At 27.2% G+C, this 20017-nt stretch overlaps 1 protein-coding gene across 3 annotated transcripts in view; it reads left to right on the top strand.

Moving 5' to 3' along the window:
- LOC119670685 (nuclear factor of activated T-cells 5-like) overlaps positions 1 to 19341 on the top strand; it is a 76527-nt gene extending 57186 nt beyond the window's left edge. For 2 of the 3 annotated variants that reach the window (XM_038081059.1, XM_038081058.1), the window contains exons 4-12: positions 1627 to 1992; positions 2334 to 2477; positions 2545 to 2827; positions 3334 to 3490; positions 3564 to 3775; positions 3849 to 4050; positions 13783 to 15214; positions 15275 to 15531; positions 16709 to 19341. In XM_038081059.1, coding sequence (XP_037936987.1) covers positions 1627 to 1992; positions 2334 to 2477; positions 2545 to 2827; positions 3334 to 3490; positions 3564 to 3775; positions 3849 to 4050; positions 13783 to 15214; positions 15275 to 15531; positions 16709 to 16713 — 3058 coding nt within the window. In that variant the 3' untranslated portion in view covers positions 16714 to 19341. The remainder of the gene's footprint in view (positions 1 to 1626; positions 1993 to 2333; positions 2478 to 2544; positions 2828 to 3333; positions 3491 to 3563; positions 3776 to 3848; positions 4051 to 13782; positions 15215 to 15274; positions 15532 to 16708) is intronic. The other variant, XM_038081060.1, reaches the window with a different exon arrangement.
- Positions 19342 to 20017: the final 676 nt, after the last annotated feature.

The following is a 20017-nucleotide window of genomic DNA, read 5'->3' as shown; positions in this document are numbered from 1 at the left end:
TTATCTTTCATTTTATTATAAATATTATATTAAATTATATTATTATATTCAATTATTTATAATTTATTTTTTAATTATTTAGTATTAATATTTTATGATATATCTTAGCTACTGACGCCTTGGAGTTATATTATTATATATTATTTAAAATACATAAACAGTTTTTTTATAATACCATCTACTCAACTTTTGTTGAAAGTTGGATTAAATAATACTTCAATATAAAAGGAAAGGAAAGTATATTTTTATACTATAAATATAAATAATAAGTTGATAAACAGTCTGACACGTTCTGTATATGTGTTTATAAATAAATATATTTAGTGAAATTGAATACTTAAAAACGTCATAAAATTAACAATTGGCATTATTATTAAGTTCTTCGGAATTTCCGTACAGAGAAAATCTTATAAAATATAAATAGATATTTTTTTTGAATACCAAAACAATAAATAATTGAAGGTTTTATATAAATTTTATAGATTTAAAACTAACAAAAACAATTAATATGAATGGATTGTATGATTTTCTAATATAATTTTGTATAAAACATTTTATGGAATAATAATTTTCATACCTAGTGGGTATTTGAAAGATTAACATCAATTCTTTTAAATTTTTGATAGGCTATATTTTATTTACCAGAAAGGTTTCAACTGGTCTGACATTGCGCGCCTAGTAAGATCATGTCGTATCGTAATGACTATTGGGCTTCTAATATACAGTAGGATCCTTGTGTAAATACCTTAATACTAAAATAAATAAAAAATATTATAATTTCCTAAGTCCCTGAATTTCCTTTCCTTTAGTCGAATTTGTTGTATATAGTATATTATAAATTGTGTATTATATGAAATAATGAACTAGATATTATTTTAAAGTTAATCAACGTGATTCAATGCTCTCTTAAATTATTCAGGGTGCTAATTTAACTCTAATTGCTTAGTTTAGATTTATATAGTTTCTATATTTTATTAATAAACATGCTTAGAATTTTTGAAATACATGTTCATCTTATGAGAAAATTCTTTCCCATACCCGTGATTGCTGAATATTTAGCATGTTAAATATTCAGCTAAATATTTAGCATGTTAAATATTCAGCAATAACGCTAGTGTTGACGCATGTGAGGAAGTATTTCTCTGTAAGGTTAACTTGCCTTTAGCAAACTAAGAGAGAATACTTATTGACACTACATTTCAATGTAGATATCTGTCTAAGAGAACGTCTGTTTTACAGAGCTTTTCTATTATATGTAAATAATGATTGAACACTATGAAATTTTGTGCAAATTAATTTTGTTGATAAAGTCGAATTAACTTGTTATAAAGTCGAAATTATTTTTCTGTCAAAACTATTAAAAAATCAAAGAGTATTTAGTAGTTCTAACACAAACATTTACATACTGTTTTCATTTGGTAAATTGTTTTACCCTAACTTTTTGCGCATAGTATTGTTCCTGGTACTTCATTTTTAACTTTGAACTCTCATTCTAATTAACTATTAAAGTTTCTTTAAAAAAATATGCATTACTATTAACATTGGCAAATTCTAATTAGTTTATTATGTTGTTAAACTTCAAACCATTAATAAATTAAACAAAAAATTGTAATATAAAAACTATAGATCAGCACCAGCAAAAAAGTTACCTTTCGTCAACATTGATGAAGAGAATGATGATTTTTCGACGGATGACTCTGATGATTTTTATCTAAACAAAAGTTCAGATACGGCATCGACAAATGGTTCATTAACACCAAATTCTTCACCGACATCGTCAGTACGTGATTTTCAACAACAGCAACAACAACAGCAAAGTGGAAAATGTTTTAAGCGTAGACGAATAGAGACTCATGTTGAATTGGACAATGATGATGCTTGCAGTGAGGATGCGTTCATACGGAAAGTGGCCAGTGCAACTGTTGTTGAAAGTGAAATACCAATACAACCTATGCAAACAGTACAAGCACCTCTTGTAACTGCTCCCATAAAGTAAGATTTTTTGAATATTAATTATTTTCCGCTAAAAAATTTTTTATCAAAACTCCAGCTAATCACATGCTTAGTCTTAGCTATAAAAAATCTAAATATGTTTGGAAACGGTCTTGTAATGTAACTTCAACGCACTTTATGCCTTCAGTTGATTACTAAATTAGAATTAAAATAATAGTTTTCATTGTAACCTGTTCCTATTCACGCGTCATGTATGCTGCTAATTGCTATGCTTAACTTCATGCTCATTTTTATTTTTTTTCTCTTTCTATACTTTAAATTTGAAATTAATTTTAATTAATTAAAGATTAATGAATTTTATATAATTTTATTATTTCTAGATTCATGTCAACAACTGCACGTGGTGTAGCACGAGTAGCAAATAAAAGGCAACCTGCAACACCTTTGAATAGTGTTGCCACCTCTACAAACTCTAATATACAGCTAGAAATTATCTCTCAACCTGAACAACAACATCGTGCCAGGTAAATTGTTTTATATAAATACCTGTATGATTTTATAATCAACTGTTTTGTTTTTACTTGCCACCAGATATCAAACTGAGGGTAGCCGTGGTGCAGTTAAAGATCGTAGTGGAAACGGTTTCCCAATTGTACGTTTAGTCAATTACAATAAACCAGCTGTATTGCAAGTATTTATTGGTACCGATATTGGACGTGTTGCGCCACATATGTTCTATCAAGCCTGCAAAGTAGCAGGAAAGAATTCTACACAATGTAACGAAAGAAAAGTGGATGGCACAATGGTCATTGAGATAGATTTTAAACCTGAATCAGATATGACAATTACATGTGATTGTGTTGGTATTTTAAAAGTAAGTACATATATAAAATCTGAACTATTGCTACGATAAAAAACGAGGTTATCTAGCCTCTGTATCTGTCTGTAGATGCAGACAAAATTCACAATTTTGTTGTTAATTATGTGAGAAAAGAATTATATGAGGAATACATGGGTTAGGATATGAATGGGTGATAGTTGTGTGAGAGTGGAGAGGAGAAGTTTATAAGATAGTGGGAATGAAATGGGGGATGGGTAGAATTTAAATCAACCAGGATCACCTCACTACTTGTATGATACAGGTTTAAAGATCGATTGGACTTAGGATTGTATGTGCATTGGGGTAACAGAATAGATCGGGGATATTATGGGGGTAGAGCTACAATTTGGGCACACATTGAAAAATGACAATATTTCGTAATTCGATTGAATTACATAAGTTCGAAGCATTAATTCGATTTAAAATCTATTTACAGCCTTGTAGTACGTGTTTTTTTTTTACTTCAATATTTACTTAATTATATATTAATTTTTTTGAAGGAACGTAATGTGGATGTCGAACATCGTTTTCCAGATAATCCAGCACAAAAAAATAAAAAGAAATCCACACGTTGTCGTATGGTGTTCCGTACACTCCTTACTCATGATGATGGTAGTACAGAAACCTTACAAGTTTGCTCAAATCCAATTATTTGCAGTAAGTCCTTATATATCTATATATAAAATAAAATCATAAAAAATTAATTATGTGTTTTTATTTTAAATTTTAGCTCAACCACCAGGTGTGCCAGAAATTTGTAAGAAATCTTTAAATTCTTGTCCTGTGGAGGGAGGGCTCGAATTATTTATAATTGGCAAAAATTTTCTAAAAGACACTAGAGTTATTTTTCAAGAAACATACGAAAGTGTTGATAATAACCAACAAATGATTGGCACATTGTGGGAGCAAACAGTACTACCAGATAAAGAATATTTACAACAAGTAAGCTTATTTATTAAATAAATGCCTTGTAATATACAAATGAGAAAATATTACTAATTAAATACATTTATAGACTCATTTAATTTGTACTGTACCACCTTATCAACATCAAAACATACTGAAGCCCATCACTATACAAGTATCGGTCATCTCTAGTGGCAAAAAAAGTGAATCACATGCTTTTGTTTATACACCAAAGGGCACATATACCGCTTTGGCAGCAGCGACAACATTAAGTAGCAATTTACACGGTACAAACTTATCAACTGCACAAGGTATTTATTTGTTTATTTTAATTTAACAGATACAGTACAGAATCAGAGCAAACGTTTAGTAGTAATTTCTGATAACGTTTGCGAAACATAGGTAGGCAGAAAAGTAGGCATTAGGCAGTTATAGGTAGCGTCAGGATATATATATATATATATACATATTTGTATGTATATACATATATCAATATATACATATATGTATATATATATATATACATATACTTACGTTTTTAAAAAAAAGAAATATTTGTTTGCCAATAAAATTTTAAGTATTTTAGCTAAGCTTTGTAGAAAAGTTTTTCAACGCTAGTTACTAAAATTGATAAAAAGATTATACATAAATATAATATATATTAAAATAAAACAACGCTGCTAAAGATTAAAATAAATTGTAGAATATCGACGTATAAATTGTAAAGTTATTAGTGATTTTTATTTTTAATAATTTGATTCTATAAGAAAAAAGTATTTAATGATTTGTAATTGCATTAAAAATCATTTTAATATGTAATTTAAAATATTTTATAAAAATATAACAACAATCTTCATCACTTAAGTTCAATATATATTTTTTTTTTTTCGAGGCTGGGGAACAAAAAATGTCAACACACACCTGCAGAAACGTCTTTCTGTGGGTAGTGCACGGTTCGCGCTAGTCGCTGACATGCTAAAAAACTCCCCTTTCCAGGATGAAGTACATGACCCGGAACCACCACTAGGTATTGCTTCAGGTCATGCACATCCTGATTGTAAGATTTAATCTTACGACGCTGCTGTTGTACCTGCGTCCAGGCGCCTCTTTTTTTCACGCAGTACTGTTCAATATATATTGGTATATATAAATCAGTATACTCACTTTAAAACTAAACCATGTGTATTACTGGTCATTCGTTGATAACGGGTACTGATAACCAAACTTTTCTTTCCTCTTCCATACACATCAAGTTGTATATTGAAATATTTCAAGCAAATATCTGTTAACAATTTCAACCTTTAGTACCGTAATTATATTTCCTCTCTTTCTAGTGCTTTTAATTATTAATAATAATTATTATTATTAAAAACCTCTCCCGTAAATAACTAATAAATATTTTTAGAGTAAGACTCGGCCACTAAAATCTCATATCAATACTTTACAAATAAAAATTTATCACCTGTATGCAATTTTAGTAATCAAATTATAACGCTCAAAGATCTGCTAGAATGCTCTGCTTAGCAGATCCTCAATTAAAGAATCAAATCTTAGCTAATATGCCAATATCTTCAGTCCTATAAAGATAACGGATATTTTATAATATCCGTAAAGGCTGTATGGTTAGCCAAAAGATATAATAACATATAATAAAAATAATAGATTAATAGTTAAAAACATTAAATTATTGCTTGATCTAAGTCTCTTTCTTGTAAACACTCTTATTCTTTTTGTGCAGCATACTCCAGATCAGATAATCCTGGGCTGTCTGTTTGTATATACTGCTACATTGTATTATATAGGCCTAGGAAGTGAATGTAACTATTAATACATACGTAAAAATAAGAGAAAGACATTATCTAGAACGTTTCACGTTGTCCAGTGAGCACTACATGCTGCGCCAACAAGTGAAGTGTTTTATAATCTACTGTGTCGGTTTCTAATAATATTTTTCTAGACTTTTAGTAGCCTATTTGGCTCTCAGCGGTGATATGGTTTTTGCAGTGTTGCCTTGATCAAAGGATTGTAGGATTCCTGCTACCTTTAATAAAGTTGCTTCGTACCTTTTCAAAGTAGTAAAGAGATATACCTGGTCTATTCTTTATCTCTTTCATCTATAAAGCATGACTTATCGCAAGAGTCTCTGATATTCTCATCTCATTCTTAGAGATTTACATCGTTCGCATCGACTTTACAACTTCCGATAAAAATTCTTATACATATAAAATATATATTAAAATATTAAAATATTTGAAATGCAATTTCTTGAGCTATTACCTTATAAATAAAAATGAATTAATTTTTAATAAATTTTAAATATTTTGAAGACTTCTAATAACTTTACAAAATAATAAATTAATTTAAGAACAACGCAACGCTAATTAATTTTAAGATTTTTTTTTTTATAAATAACGAATGATAAAATTCTTTTGTCTACATCGTTTGACGTATAGAAATTATCGCATGCGATATTATTTAAGATCGCGCGTTTCGACAAAGCTGTAACTAATCAAAACAACTTTGCAGTGTATGGCTGTGGTTTACAAATTAGATATATATATAAAAAGTTTTAAAATTATTTGTAGTCAGTCAGGGAAACGGTACAAATATGAATTTATGAATAAATATGCGATGAAATGTGTAGATTTCTTTATAGGCTAGTCCCTGGGGGACTTGAGTAGAATTCGATAATATATATTATTTCGTTGTGAACGAATTTAAAAATCTCTTAAAGCTATATGAGGGGGTGAAAAGAGTTGGTCTTTCAAATATTGGTATGTGATTGTGTACTTGAATGAATGTATGTGTTGCGAAGTTTTCTTGGTTATGTTACAGCTTTACCACAGCTAAGCTATATAAAAATTATCATATATAAAAATCGAAATCAAACAAAATTTTAATAGTTGGCCTTTAAAAAAAAAAAATTCTTGTGGAACAAAATTTCTTGAAAAATTTTGATTTCTTATTTTTTTTAAATTATAATTTAATATAAAAAAGTTTACATATTTAGAAATATTTTTATGTGAGGACCACTTATTGGACTACCATTTATTAATAATAAGTTAAAATCTACCGCAACGAAAAAATAAATAAATAAATAAAATTAAGAAAAAAATATTGTAGCAGCGCTGATATATTCAAAAAAGAAAAAACAAAAAAAAAATTAATTTTTATTTAGGTTCCTAATTTTTCTCTTTTCTACTACAACGGCAAAGTTTTAATGGAAGCAGATTTTTATGTGATTAGGAAATCATATGAACAAATTGAAATGAAATGAAATATTTATATGCATTAAGCATCAACGGCTTCAAGTTAAACTCACAAAGATTTAAAAAAAAAAAAAAAAAAATTTTAAATAAAATTAAAATTGAAAAAATTTAACAAATAACCCAAACCACAAGAAATCGTCTACCCAACTCAGTATAATCACAGGATTTTTTTCAACACTAATCACAAATTGTTATTTTTACTTTATTTTCCCTTCTCTTAGCAATTTAGGTTCGTGATATGCGAAAAATTAATTAAAAAAGTAATCATATAATATATAAACTGGATAAAGTAATTAAATGAATCGTATTTTTCAATTGTTTCAAAAATAAAAAATTGCAAGCTTTCAATGATTGATGTTGATATCGAAATCGATAGTTTTGCAATCGATAAACAACGATAAAACAAAATGATGAAACTTTGCAAGATACAGTTTGTCACAATGGAAAAACGAGCATAAACCACTATAAATAAAATATGATAATTGCAAAAAATTAATATTAATTAAATATTGAAAATAAAATATTAATATTAAAACAACTTTAACTACATTTGCTACTGCTGCTGTTGCTGTCTTAGTTACGCCACAACTCTTTTTATATTGAATGATAACTTAGATAAAACTGAAAAGGAATGACGAATCTTTTACGAAAGAAAACTGATATATGATATAAAAATATCAATGATTAAAGTTATCTTAAATTTAATGGCATGATTCATATATTATGATATTGAAAGATTTTGGATTACTAAAAACAATCTTATGGAATTTATGGATAAACTGTGCACGTCAAACCACTACTAACTGAACCGAGCGGCATCACCTGGTCATCATATGTACTTCTCATCTCGTCACGCTGCAGCTGCTTCATCAACTTTATATTAGGGTACTGGTTATAAAAAAAAATACATAAAGAAAACAATATCAAAACACATTTAATTTTTTTTTACATACATTTAATTAATTTTAAAATCAAATTTTAATATATTTAAGCCACTCTTTCTACTACTATAATTACTACTAGTACCACTATCCTAATACTATTTTCTATTTCCTACACACTCTCCTAACTATTAAAATTAAAATTTTTTTGTTTTTGTTTTAATATATACGTTTTTATCAATTATATTTATATTTTTTATATAATTACGCGATCTATATCTATATTGTTATATATTATATGGAATTTTTATATGTAATTAATTTAAATAACTAAATAATGATTGTACATGATAATCAAATTAATGATAATTTTTTTTTTAAAAGTCTTAAAATTAGAAGCTATTTAATTTTCAAAAATCGTACGTTATATCTATTCTGTACCATAGAATAGAGTTATTATAGAAAATCGTTCTATAATCTATACATAAATACCTTAGATTATATGTAAAATTATTTTCCATAATTACTCTATCGTATAATATAACATATGATATAACATAGTAAACATAGCAACTATTTAGAACTTTAGTTATTTGTTTTTATTTAAACAATTATCTGCATATAATAGTTTGTTGGTAGTACAAAATTTTTAATCTAATGAGTTTGTTATATATATATATCCCGTTTGAGAGTTTTCGAAGTATTATGGTATTATAAATATCGAGGTTAAATAATTGTAAAAACTAACAAAAATTGAATATAATTAATTTAATCAAAAAAAAAAATTAAATTAATAAAATAAAAATTCTTATAGTACTATAAAATAGTAGTACTATAATATACTACTATATTGTAGTACTTTACTATATACTTTACTATTAAAATCTTTATTTTTACATTGCTGTTATTTAATTCCTTCTACATAAAAATAGGTTTTGATTTAAATATTTTTTAAAAATATATAAAAGTAATTAATTCAATTAATTTTTATATATATTACTAAGTTTGATAATTTAATAATATAAAAATATATACTTCGAGCAGTTTTCATCTGTCCGTGAGTTTATCTTGTCAGATATAGAAACTTGCCTGTTATTTAATAGGTTAAACATAATTTAAAAATAATGGCTTTAAATAAATTAATTATATTTAATATTAATTTACAGTTATTTAATTAGTTACGTCATTTTTTTTTTTGAAAAGAGGACTTTTTAATTATTTATTTTTTGTCCTTTCTCTATCACTAGTTTTAGTTATATTATATATGTTTTTATTTCATTAATATTATTATTATTGAGTAAGGGATCGTGCACTGCGACCTAAAAGATCTATTGTGCCCCTTTGTCGGGTTAGAGTATTTCTCCAAGTCCGATTTCTTTAATGAAAGACAGTTCCCCAGTCTTGAATCCTTATGATCCATGAAATACCCTCCTAGGTGTTTCTTTCGCTTATGCATCAGTGCCGGGCACTCCCCAAGCACATGGTATGCCGTTTCTCTTCCCTCTTCCCTGCAGTATCTGCAGTCTGAGTGGGATTTAATTCCTAACTTCGATAGGTGATTATTCAATCTGCAGTGACCGGTCAGTAATCCCGTAATAATTCTTATGTTAGTTTTTGATTGTACTATACAATCTTTAAAGCATTTAAGGTTGTAAGTCCCTAAAAACATTTTAGATTGTGAGAGTCTTGGTAGCATTACCCAATAGAGTTCTCTCTCTCTTTTTTCTCTGCGTCATTCATAATAATGGATAGAGCTCCTTTGCCTAGACCACAGAATGGTTCTGGGCCTATCATATTTCATTAATAAAGATACTTCAAATAGTAAAGATAGATTCTTATTATATTTCAAGGAAGCCTTCTATAAATTAAATGTTTAATAAGTAATAACTTTAGATTAAGTGGAAAATCATTCACAATTATATAAATAAGGGATTTTGATATATTTATAAATTAAACTGTTGAAACTCTAGCTCTAAAATAAAAAAATAATATTTTAAAATTTACATATTGTATATAGTTTATTATGTATAGGTTTAGTGAAGTACTACTATCTTAGAAAAGTATTTTGTTATACTCGTATATATATTGTATATGTTTTAAAGTTTCAATTAAATTGAGAAAAATCCGTAACTTAACTTAGTATTACTAAATTGTATACAGCTTAAGATTTGTTAATATATTATTATCTTAGTTTATAGGAAAGAAATCAAATCTACAAAATCTATCCGAAGATAGATTTTTTGTCAGAGAAATTAAAGTTAAAAGTAAAAATCACTAAAAAATTTTTAAATCTTAATGAAAAAAATTATCTGTAATTTGTATATATTTTATTTTTGATTCATTTAGAAAGATATATATGTAAAAGTTCCATATAAAATTATGTATTTTAATAACAAAAGTTATGCTGCGCGTAAAACTTTTTATTTTGTGTGCGTTGTTATATATTTTTCCAAATTCATAGCCTATTAAATGTCCTTTATTTAATCTATCGATGTGTTGTTTCTACGTCGTCCTCGAAATATTTAAATAAGAAAAAAATCTTCCGGTAAAGTAAACAATTTTAACACCTTTTTTTATTTCACATTTACTCTCATGCACAAACAAATTCATTTTATTTATTTTTTTTTTTTAATTATAATTTTTATTTTTTATTTTGTTTATTTCGTTTTATAATTTAAACATAAATTCATTTACAACTTTAACTTTTTTTAACCAAAACAAATCAAAAAAAATTTTTCTTCCTTTAAACAGTGGCTTAAATCGGCAGCAATTGCGAGATAATCAACGTTGGTCGTCTTCCCATTCACTCACAGCAAATTGGGCATTTTCAAATTTTGCATTTCTTTTACAGGGTGTGCGATATGTCCTTAGACGAGCAAGTGATACCACAATTACTCGTTACTCGTTACTCGTTACTCGTTATTCGTTACTTACCTTTTCGCTTTCCATACATACACCAAACAAATTCTTTCTTCTTTAAGAAATTTTATCTTAAATTACCGTAAAATTATTTTTACATTTTTTACAAACACATACATACTCGTTAAATCGCAGTAAAGTGAACTCACACATTTCTACACACAACAATATTTTTAATATAAATTTATATTATTAATAAAAGTAATAATTAATTATAGTAATTTTTTTACTATTAACTTACCACTACACTACCACTACTTTTACTATTATTTACTACTTACTCCTACTATATTAATTAGCATTAAACGGTGCGGTTACTAGTTTTAAGTTTACTAGTTGTTAAGTGAAAATACTAGAAGCGAAAAATATTTAACTATTGAAATTACTTTGATAATTAGCGAGTGCGGGTGTGCCTGTTAGTTTTGATATGTGTTTTTTGTGTGTGTTATATATAAATATAGTGTTGTGCCTGAAATATATATGATAATTTATGAACTAGGTTAATGAGAATAGTTTTATGTGTTGGGAGTCTCTAGGAGTGATCGGTATCAAACATATATAAGAAACATTACTTTTAATTATTTATAAAAATGTTAATCATATGAAACGTATTGGTTAATGTTCTGCAATTCAAATACTAATATAAAAAATAATTATTTTTAAAAATAATTATGTATATCTTATAAATAATTCAGAAAATCTTGACATATATATTGCTAAAAAAATAAAATTTAAATATAAAAATAAAATTAATTATACTGAACATTATAAATAAATCAGAAAATCTTTTTATATATAATGTTTAAAAATTAAACCTTAAATATAAAAAACTGACAATTAATAAAACATTAATTTCCAAAAAGAGTTTGAAAAAATTTAAAATAAATAAAATATTAAAATTGATTTTAATGTCAGTTGTGATAATGGGTATTTGGCAATACTCAAAACAGTTGTATGATCAGCCAAAAATTCAATTAAATAAAAATAATAAAATTTTGTTGTTTCAATTTACTACTATTTGAAACTTTTCTATTAAATAAATAAACTAAAATCACAAGGTATACAAAAAAATTAATAAAATAAAATAGAAATGTTCATATTTTCTTTAAATAATAATTTATGAGCTGGCTAATTGGTCATTTAAATAAAAATAAAAAAAACTATAATTTATTATTTATATTTAAAACAAATTATTTCATTAATATATTTTCCGATATTTTGACTTTCTTCGAAGATGACTATTCAAGAAAACTCAAGGAAAAATGTATACTTTTATAGTTTAAACAAAACTTGCTACATTATTTCAATTTTAAAATAAATAAAAATTTAAAAATTTAAAAATAAAATATTTTGTTAAAAAAATTAAAAATTTAAAAACTTAAAAAAATTAAGTAAATAAAAACACATAAAAAAATAAATAAAATATAAAGTGATTTAACTCTTTAAATGACAAACATCTATTTTTATAGTGTAGACTGGACTACTTACCTAAATTACTTCATTTATATTTTTAATAAAACAATTGTTTTGATAAAAAAAATTAAATTTATTATATTAGTCTTGAATAGTTGATTGAAAGCGTTTGCGCACTACAATGGTTGAACAGCACAAGTATACTCGAATTCGAATATTTGCATGGAATACTTAAAAGGTTACTAAATGTTCTTATGCTCGATGTTGTTTGAGTTACTCAGACAGCTCATCTGCCCAATGTTTCATTTTATTTGCGGTTTGTTATATATAAAAAAGTATAGCTACAGATGCTCGCATATAGAGTAATGTTCGAAGTTCATCAAGCAAGAATGTGTTCAAGCAAACATCGAAATGTTCGAAACTTCAATTAACTCGAATAAAATATAAGGCCCTACTTTCAAATCATTTGCAGTAATGTTTAATATATATAATATGTTTATAATACCGAGCTACAAATGCTCGAATATAGTATAATGTTCGAAGTTTATCAAGTTGCTCGATGTGTTCAAGCAAATTCGAACATCGAAATGTTCGAAACTCCAATTAACTCGAATAATATTTGAAACTCTATATTTAAATCATTTGTAGTGATGTTTAATATATTCAATATGTTTATGATACCGATAACTGTTTTAAGTCATGTTTCTAGATTTTAAGTTAAATTACAATTTTTTTTATTAATTTGCAAAGCATTTTACATTACTCTTGCTTGTAAGAAAGCATTCATAATTTTTTTAAAATTAAAAATATAGGTTAATTACTTCTTACATTACTAGATATACTTATATATATATATATATCAATAATTAAATATATGAGCTTTTAATTAGATCAGGGGTCCTGATAGTGGATGTGAACATTTTAAGCTTTTGTGTTAAAGTTTAATATATAATTAATATATATGTGTACATATATATGTATATGTATATATGTATGTGTATGTGTATGCGTGTGTTTATTGTAAAAGTCGTATGAGTGCTTGTTTGAATGTTTTTGTGTATATAAAAAATTTAAAGAAAACCAAAGTAATTTCATAACTCATCAACCAAAGGAGGAAAAATTTGTTTAAATCAAAAAACTTTTTACTATGAAAATAAATAGTTCAATAGGCTTAAATCTGCTCATTTGGATGATGAGTATTAACTGTATTTATACTAAAAAAAAAATTTAATTATAAGTCTTAGTCTTTAAGTTGACCTTTAACCAATTAGCTTAAGAATAATATAAGTCAAAATTGATATTTTTGTTATTTTAACCAATTGAGTATTTAAGGTTTTAGCTTTTAAGCTCGCTCAGTTTAGTTCTAAGATTTAATTTTAATTCTGTAGCTCATTATTTTTTTTTACTAGTTTTAAGAACTCTGAATTATTTTTTTTTAGTTTGTTTCTAGAATTTAGAATTTTATTTTCTTATTTTTGTTTCATTAAAATTTTTTCGTTTGTTTAATAACATAACAACACTTCTTAGTGCGTTATTAACCTAAGATTCTATGTATTTGTAGATACGACTTTCATGGATACAAGTAGTAGTACGATGGCGAAGACGGGTGCCCCGGTAACACTTTGGCCAACAACAGAAACGAAGCATGAAATAGACGCTGATATGATGCCACCACCAATAACAACTCAAATGCCAATGGGCGTGCGACGTCCCTCATTGCCGACCAGTACACCCATGATAACTGATCAGTTAGCCGCTCATTTAAATATACCCACTGATGTGTTAAAAACTGAATTGCTTGATGAGACCTCACAAGGTTCAATTGCAGAAGTAATGCATTCTCCAGAAGCAGCTAATAGCTGTGGACCACTAAGCCCAACAGCTTTACAATATCATTCACGTTATGGACGTAAAGCCAGTTTGGAGTCAATGATGTATGAATCAAATAGTTTACCAGGATTTCCAGTGAATCAAGCTGTTCCTAATGTTGGTACAAATAACCCGTTAGAAGCAGCTACCGTTGCTGCTGTTGTTGAAATGGCAGTACAAAACAATATATTACAAAGTCAACAACAGCAAGTTGTGACTAATAGTGTTGATAAATTTATAACTGAATTAGCTACTTCGAATCCAGTTACAATGCCAAATGCTCCTGTTAATACTGATCCAACTCTTTTTGGCGCTGCAAATGCCACAGTTATGGATATATTGCAAACTACTGTTGTAACAAATCAACCACCGCCAGTTCTTGAACGTAGTCTCTCAATATCGAGCAATTCATCAAATCACTCTTCCTCTAATGGCGCTTCACCACTGGCTTTACTTGCTGCAAGTGCTACTACATCACCTGTAAATTCACTAACTAACCACAATTCACCAATAACTACACAAGATATATTGCTCAATTCAGAGCCTACTGCCGCTTTAAATAGTTTGCAACAATTATTACCTCCGCATGCTTCTGCTGCTGCAGTTGCTGTAAGTCCTATTGCAGACGTCCCAACCATATTATGTTCAGCTAATGGTGCTGCAACAGCTGTTGTGCCTAATATTATGGCACCTCATCAAGTAACTATGGCAAATTCTATACTCAATGATTTTTCCCTACAACCACAACCAACGGAACAAGATGCAACTGTTGCAGCCTTAGCACTTAGCAATATTATTCGAAGTCCAACTGCAGTAACAGATGTTAACAATGCTACAGTTTCTGCACCATCAACAGCTGCCACATCAACTGCTGTTAGTAATATGATAATTAAAGCCGCCGCTGATTTTATTTCGAATCAAGAACAACAACAGCATCACCATCATCAGCAGCCAACACCAATGCTAACCAATACAGCCACTATAGCACCAACTGTGACAACTGTTGATCCACTCGTAAATTTATTACTTAATCAACATGATGTAGTCACACCAACAGCTGTAGTGGCACAAGCAACAGCAGTTGCTGCTGTTAATGAAGTACAATCACAATTTCCTTTGGGAATGTAAGTTTAATGCTTTTGTAAATCACGTTTATATGTTTTTTAAATTATATATTTTCGTAGACCTCCCAGTGTGCAGCAAGAATCTCCACTAATTGTTGCCTTGGCTGCGGAAAATGCAATGCAAAAGTCTGTTGCTACTGCTGCTGTTACTACAAATGGCGCTGTTGTTACTCAACAAACTGCAACCACAACTGTTGGTGTAGTTACTGCCGCTGCAACCGGTGCTGTACCATTACCTCCACCAATACCACAAGAATTAACGACAATGTCAGACCAAGATTTAATAAGTTTTATTAATCCCAGCACATTTGATCAGAGTAAGTTCACATGTAAATTTAACAATTTTTATTATTTCACCAATTTATAAATACTAAATCTGGCAAATAATATGAAAAAATTAATATAAAGATAACATATTAATAAAGAAATCAAAAGTATATATATATCATGGTAACTGATTTATGGGAAAAAGTTCGATTTCCCAGGCATGACATCTTGACAATGATTTTAAGGGAATTTCAATATTTCGAGTATTATTTTACTCTGTACTATATGTTCAGAATATAGTTTAATTCTCAAGATATCGGTTTTTATTCAAAATTAAAAACATTATTTGTTGCCATGTGCTTTCTACTATTTTCAACTAGATTTCAGTACTTTTTCACTACTTAATTGTAGAATTTCGGCATTTTGTCTTCGAAAAATTAACACAGTTATCTGTTTTGTTAAATTTTCCGCCTGTGTAAGAATGAAACATACGACAATCTGCCGGTTCAATTCTTCCTTTTTCTAATCTTATACTTTAAGCACAATCAATTTTTTCGGCGCATTTCGAGTATATTCGAAGTTCAACTTTTAGATTTAGCGCTGTAAAGTTCGAAAATATTCGGTGTGTTAAAAATTGTTAAGATACTTAAACAGTAAATCTGCTTTGTGTTTGATTTTTTTATATAAATATGTATATATACTAAAACACAATATGGCATTTGACTCTATCTCATGAATATAGGCAGTCCAAGTTTGAAATTTTTCAGTTTCGAATAGCTCGAATCATATTTGCGGCACTAGGAAAAAAGCTAAAATTGATGTTGCTTTTATAGTCCCATAAAACACATAACATCCTTTTCATTCTTACCAACCCTGGCTTTACCAACGTTTCTATAGCTTTCTTTTTTTTTGGCTAAGACCGTTTTTGTATATCGTATATTTTTTTTTAAACCTATAAAATTATTAAAATAATGTCCAGATCTATAAAAAAACGGCAAAATGGTGTGCTAGTATATCTTATAAATATTAACAATTATTATATTTTTTTTGCAAAAAAAAATAAAATTAAATTTTTTATCATAATTCCGCATGAGACGACATATTGTCTATGCTATAATGTCTTTGAGTATTATATGTATTTGATTTTAAAAAACTTATAACAGTATTTGAATATTTTATAATTATTTTATATATTTAAATAATTTGTTTTTTATATTTTTTTTCCAGTTTAAAGTATTTAATGGCAGAAATTTATTATTTCAAAAATCGCGATGAATACAGCATTAATATTCATTTGTCAGATTGTTCTATCCACACAATATTGGTGCGTATTAACTGCAAATCTAGATAATATATGAAAACCAATGACTTATGCTAATAAAGATAAAAAATTAAGTGGTTTTACAAATCAAGAAATCAGATGTTAAGAGAGTAAGAGACGTTAAAAACTGAAATGTTGAATATAAGCAATCAATTACAATCCTTAGATGAATAAAATAATTTATTTACTGTATTGAAATGATTAGTAAACCAATTTAACTAGTTCAAAGAAAACGAATTGTAAAAACAGTAAATTAAATAATTGTATATATAAGATTGGGATATAGTAACTTGACAAAAATGTATTTATATGTACAACATGGTTTTATATGGTCTAGTTCTAAATGAAGCAAAGAAATAATTATAAAAATAAAAATATCTACAATGTAGTTAATTTGAAAAGTTGGGAGTTAAGTTGGTTAACTTACACAAAGTAAAGTATATTATGACTGTATACCATAGTTTGACAAATCATAATGTGGTGATGATATTATTATAAAGTATAAAAAATGACAAAATTATAGACTGCAAGAAAGTTAGGATATACTTTTCGAAGCGGTCAGTTCTATTTCTTTACGGCGGTCAAGTATTGCTGGGAAATCGTAAGAAAACCGCATCAAGTAGTTTCTTCAAAACCATATTCAAACGTTTAGCATATAATAATAACAATAACACAAAGTATTAAGTAGAAAATAACAGAAGTAATATTTTAGAATACATAAAAAAAAAAAATAATGACCCATAATGGTGACTCAAAAGCTGATCTGCTGAATTATATAGACTCCGATAGAACAAGTCATGAAAATAATATGGTTGTTGCAACCTGAAAAAATTTGTTGGTATTATTTCTGTTTGATAGTGTAAGCAACATTGACTGTCTGTGCAGACGAGCGGTTTCAAACAGCTACTGGAATATATATATGTTATATATAAAAAGTTCATACCCTATTATTATTTTTGAAGCCTGACTATTTGTTCACTCAACTTGTTACTAAAGTATGTATGCAAGTGTAAACTATTATAGCATTTATATAAAAATGCAATTACATATTGAAAAAGTGATTTAAATTAATTGAATTGAAGCATTAGAAGTATGTTTCAATCTTACTTATAAAACTTTGCGGCACAGAGAATCTGGGTTCAAATCTAACAAATGTCTGATCTAAGAACATGCTTTAATAAAATGTTGAAAATGTTTGGTGGTAGTATCTCAAAAACAGAGCTTTAAGCACTCCTTAAATTTCCTATAAAATCTATATAGTAATTTAACTATATCTAGTATCGTTAGGGACCAATTTTTGATTTAGTATTGTTGAGAATACTACCAGTATCAGCTGAATGTTATTATAACTATGTAATAATAATATATGTGAAAATGGTTTTTAATGAAAGAGCTGTCAATATTTTTAAATATCTAATTTGCCTGATTATTAGCACCCTTTATTGGCAATTAAAGGTTAGGTTAGGTTGGAGTGGTGGCCTTGTGCCGAAACTCAATGTAAACGCAAATAATATCCCATTGTGGTACAGGATTAGCCTTTGTACATACGCCGACGAGAGGTCAGCGTACGAACAACGCGGAAAGGCATGACTTCTTCATTAGGTTGAAAATTAACTTTGGCAATTAATAAAGACTTCAAATTTTTTTTCAAACATTTCTCATGATTTAAAAATCTTTTTTTGCTTGCACAATATTTTTAGAAATTCTTCAAAATACTATGAAATAGTTCAAGTATATTTTCTCACAAAACTTTTAGTATAAATAAAAACGCATAAAGCCATTAAAATTCATAGTTCCTTTGTAAGGTTGACGCCCTGAAAAGTGCCCAAAGTAACGACCAAATCATTCTTTTACTTAACCTATCTAACTAATGCAGTATTTAAATTGGAGATGGGTCGCTTTTATTAATTATCCTGATTTTCTGCTGACTATTCTGATATCCTGCTGACTATTCTGACTTCTTGCTTGGACAATACTATAATATATATCGGGTACTTATTAAAAATGAATCCTGAGAATAGGTCTATCGTGACCTAAACATGTCGGATGTTTATTAAAAATTTAGACATGGTAAATAAAGTGACCAAGAATTATGATTTTAGAATTTTTAAGCAAATTATAGCGTAAATAATGCTAAACCACAACTAAAGCTATTTACTTATATTTTTAATAGATTTGTTTTTAACAATTGAATGCTCATATGGAAATATTGTTTGGTCCATCTTTTTTATAAAATATTACTGAAATTCTGTACTTTACATAGATACTCTTCATAGAGATAGTCTTTGAAATTGTTTTTTATACTAAGCATTGGGTTTTAATTATGTCAGTCATTAGACCGTAGTTATATAGACCGGCGCAATTAAGGTTTGAGAAGCAACTGGTCTTTATTTTTTGTAAACAACATTTTACAAAGTAAATTAAATGATATCAGGGTTGCCAGGCAACTATTTATGATTTGTCTAGACAGAGGTTTTTTCGAACAATAGTGAACTACAACAACAAAAATTCATTTTATATTATTTTAATTAGTTGAATTTTTGGCTGACCATACAGCTGTTTCGAGTATTGCCAAATAAATAATATTTATAAATAAATTATAAATTTATAATAAAAAATTAATTACTTTTGAGATGTAACATTTAAAATTGTAATTTTATTGAATTTTTTTAAAATTGTATATATATTATTCAAATAGCTACAATATTGACTTATAAGTTAAAGAGAAGGTAATTATTTTTATTATTGTCTTTGCTTTATTTTATGTAGAATAAAATTATTTTAGTAATCATTATTCTATATCCAAATATTAGTAAGATTGTAAAATACTAAAAAAGTTTTGCTTATGTTCACATTTTGGCACGTCAAACATTTTATTTTAAGCCACATAATTTATATATTAAATGGTTTTCATTGTAACTCAAACATAAAAAATATATATATACAATAGTTACTTATTTTTAATTTTAATACATAATTAAAAAATATAATACTATAATGTTTAAATATACCTATTTTGTGCAAAAAATGGTTCATTCTCGTACAAATGAAAAATATTGCTTTAATTGTTTTAAAATATGTTTAGTCAAAACGATAAGTCAAATTATCTCATAAAGTAAATGTGTGACTGCCATTATACAAATTAAAATAATAATTGTTAATGTTGTGCTTAAATTATTATAATTAATCAAAACAATAATAAAATGTGTAATATG

This window comes from Teleopsis dalmanni, chromosome 1 (assembly GCF_002237135.1).
Source record: "Teleopsis dalmanni isolate 2A chromosome 1, ASM223713v2, whole genome shotgun sequence".
In the NCBI taxonomy this organism is placed as follows: domain Eukaryota; kingdom Metazoa; phylum Arthropoda; class Insecta; order Diptera; family Diopsidae; genus Teleopsis; species Teleopsis dalmanni.
Note: the sequence above shows the minus strand (reverse complement) of the source record. Positions and strands in the feature narration are given on the sequence as shown.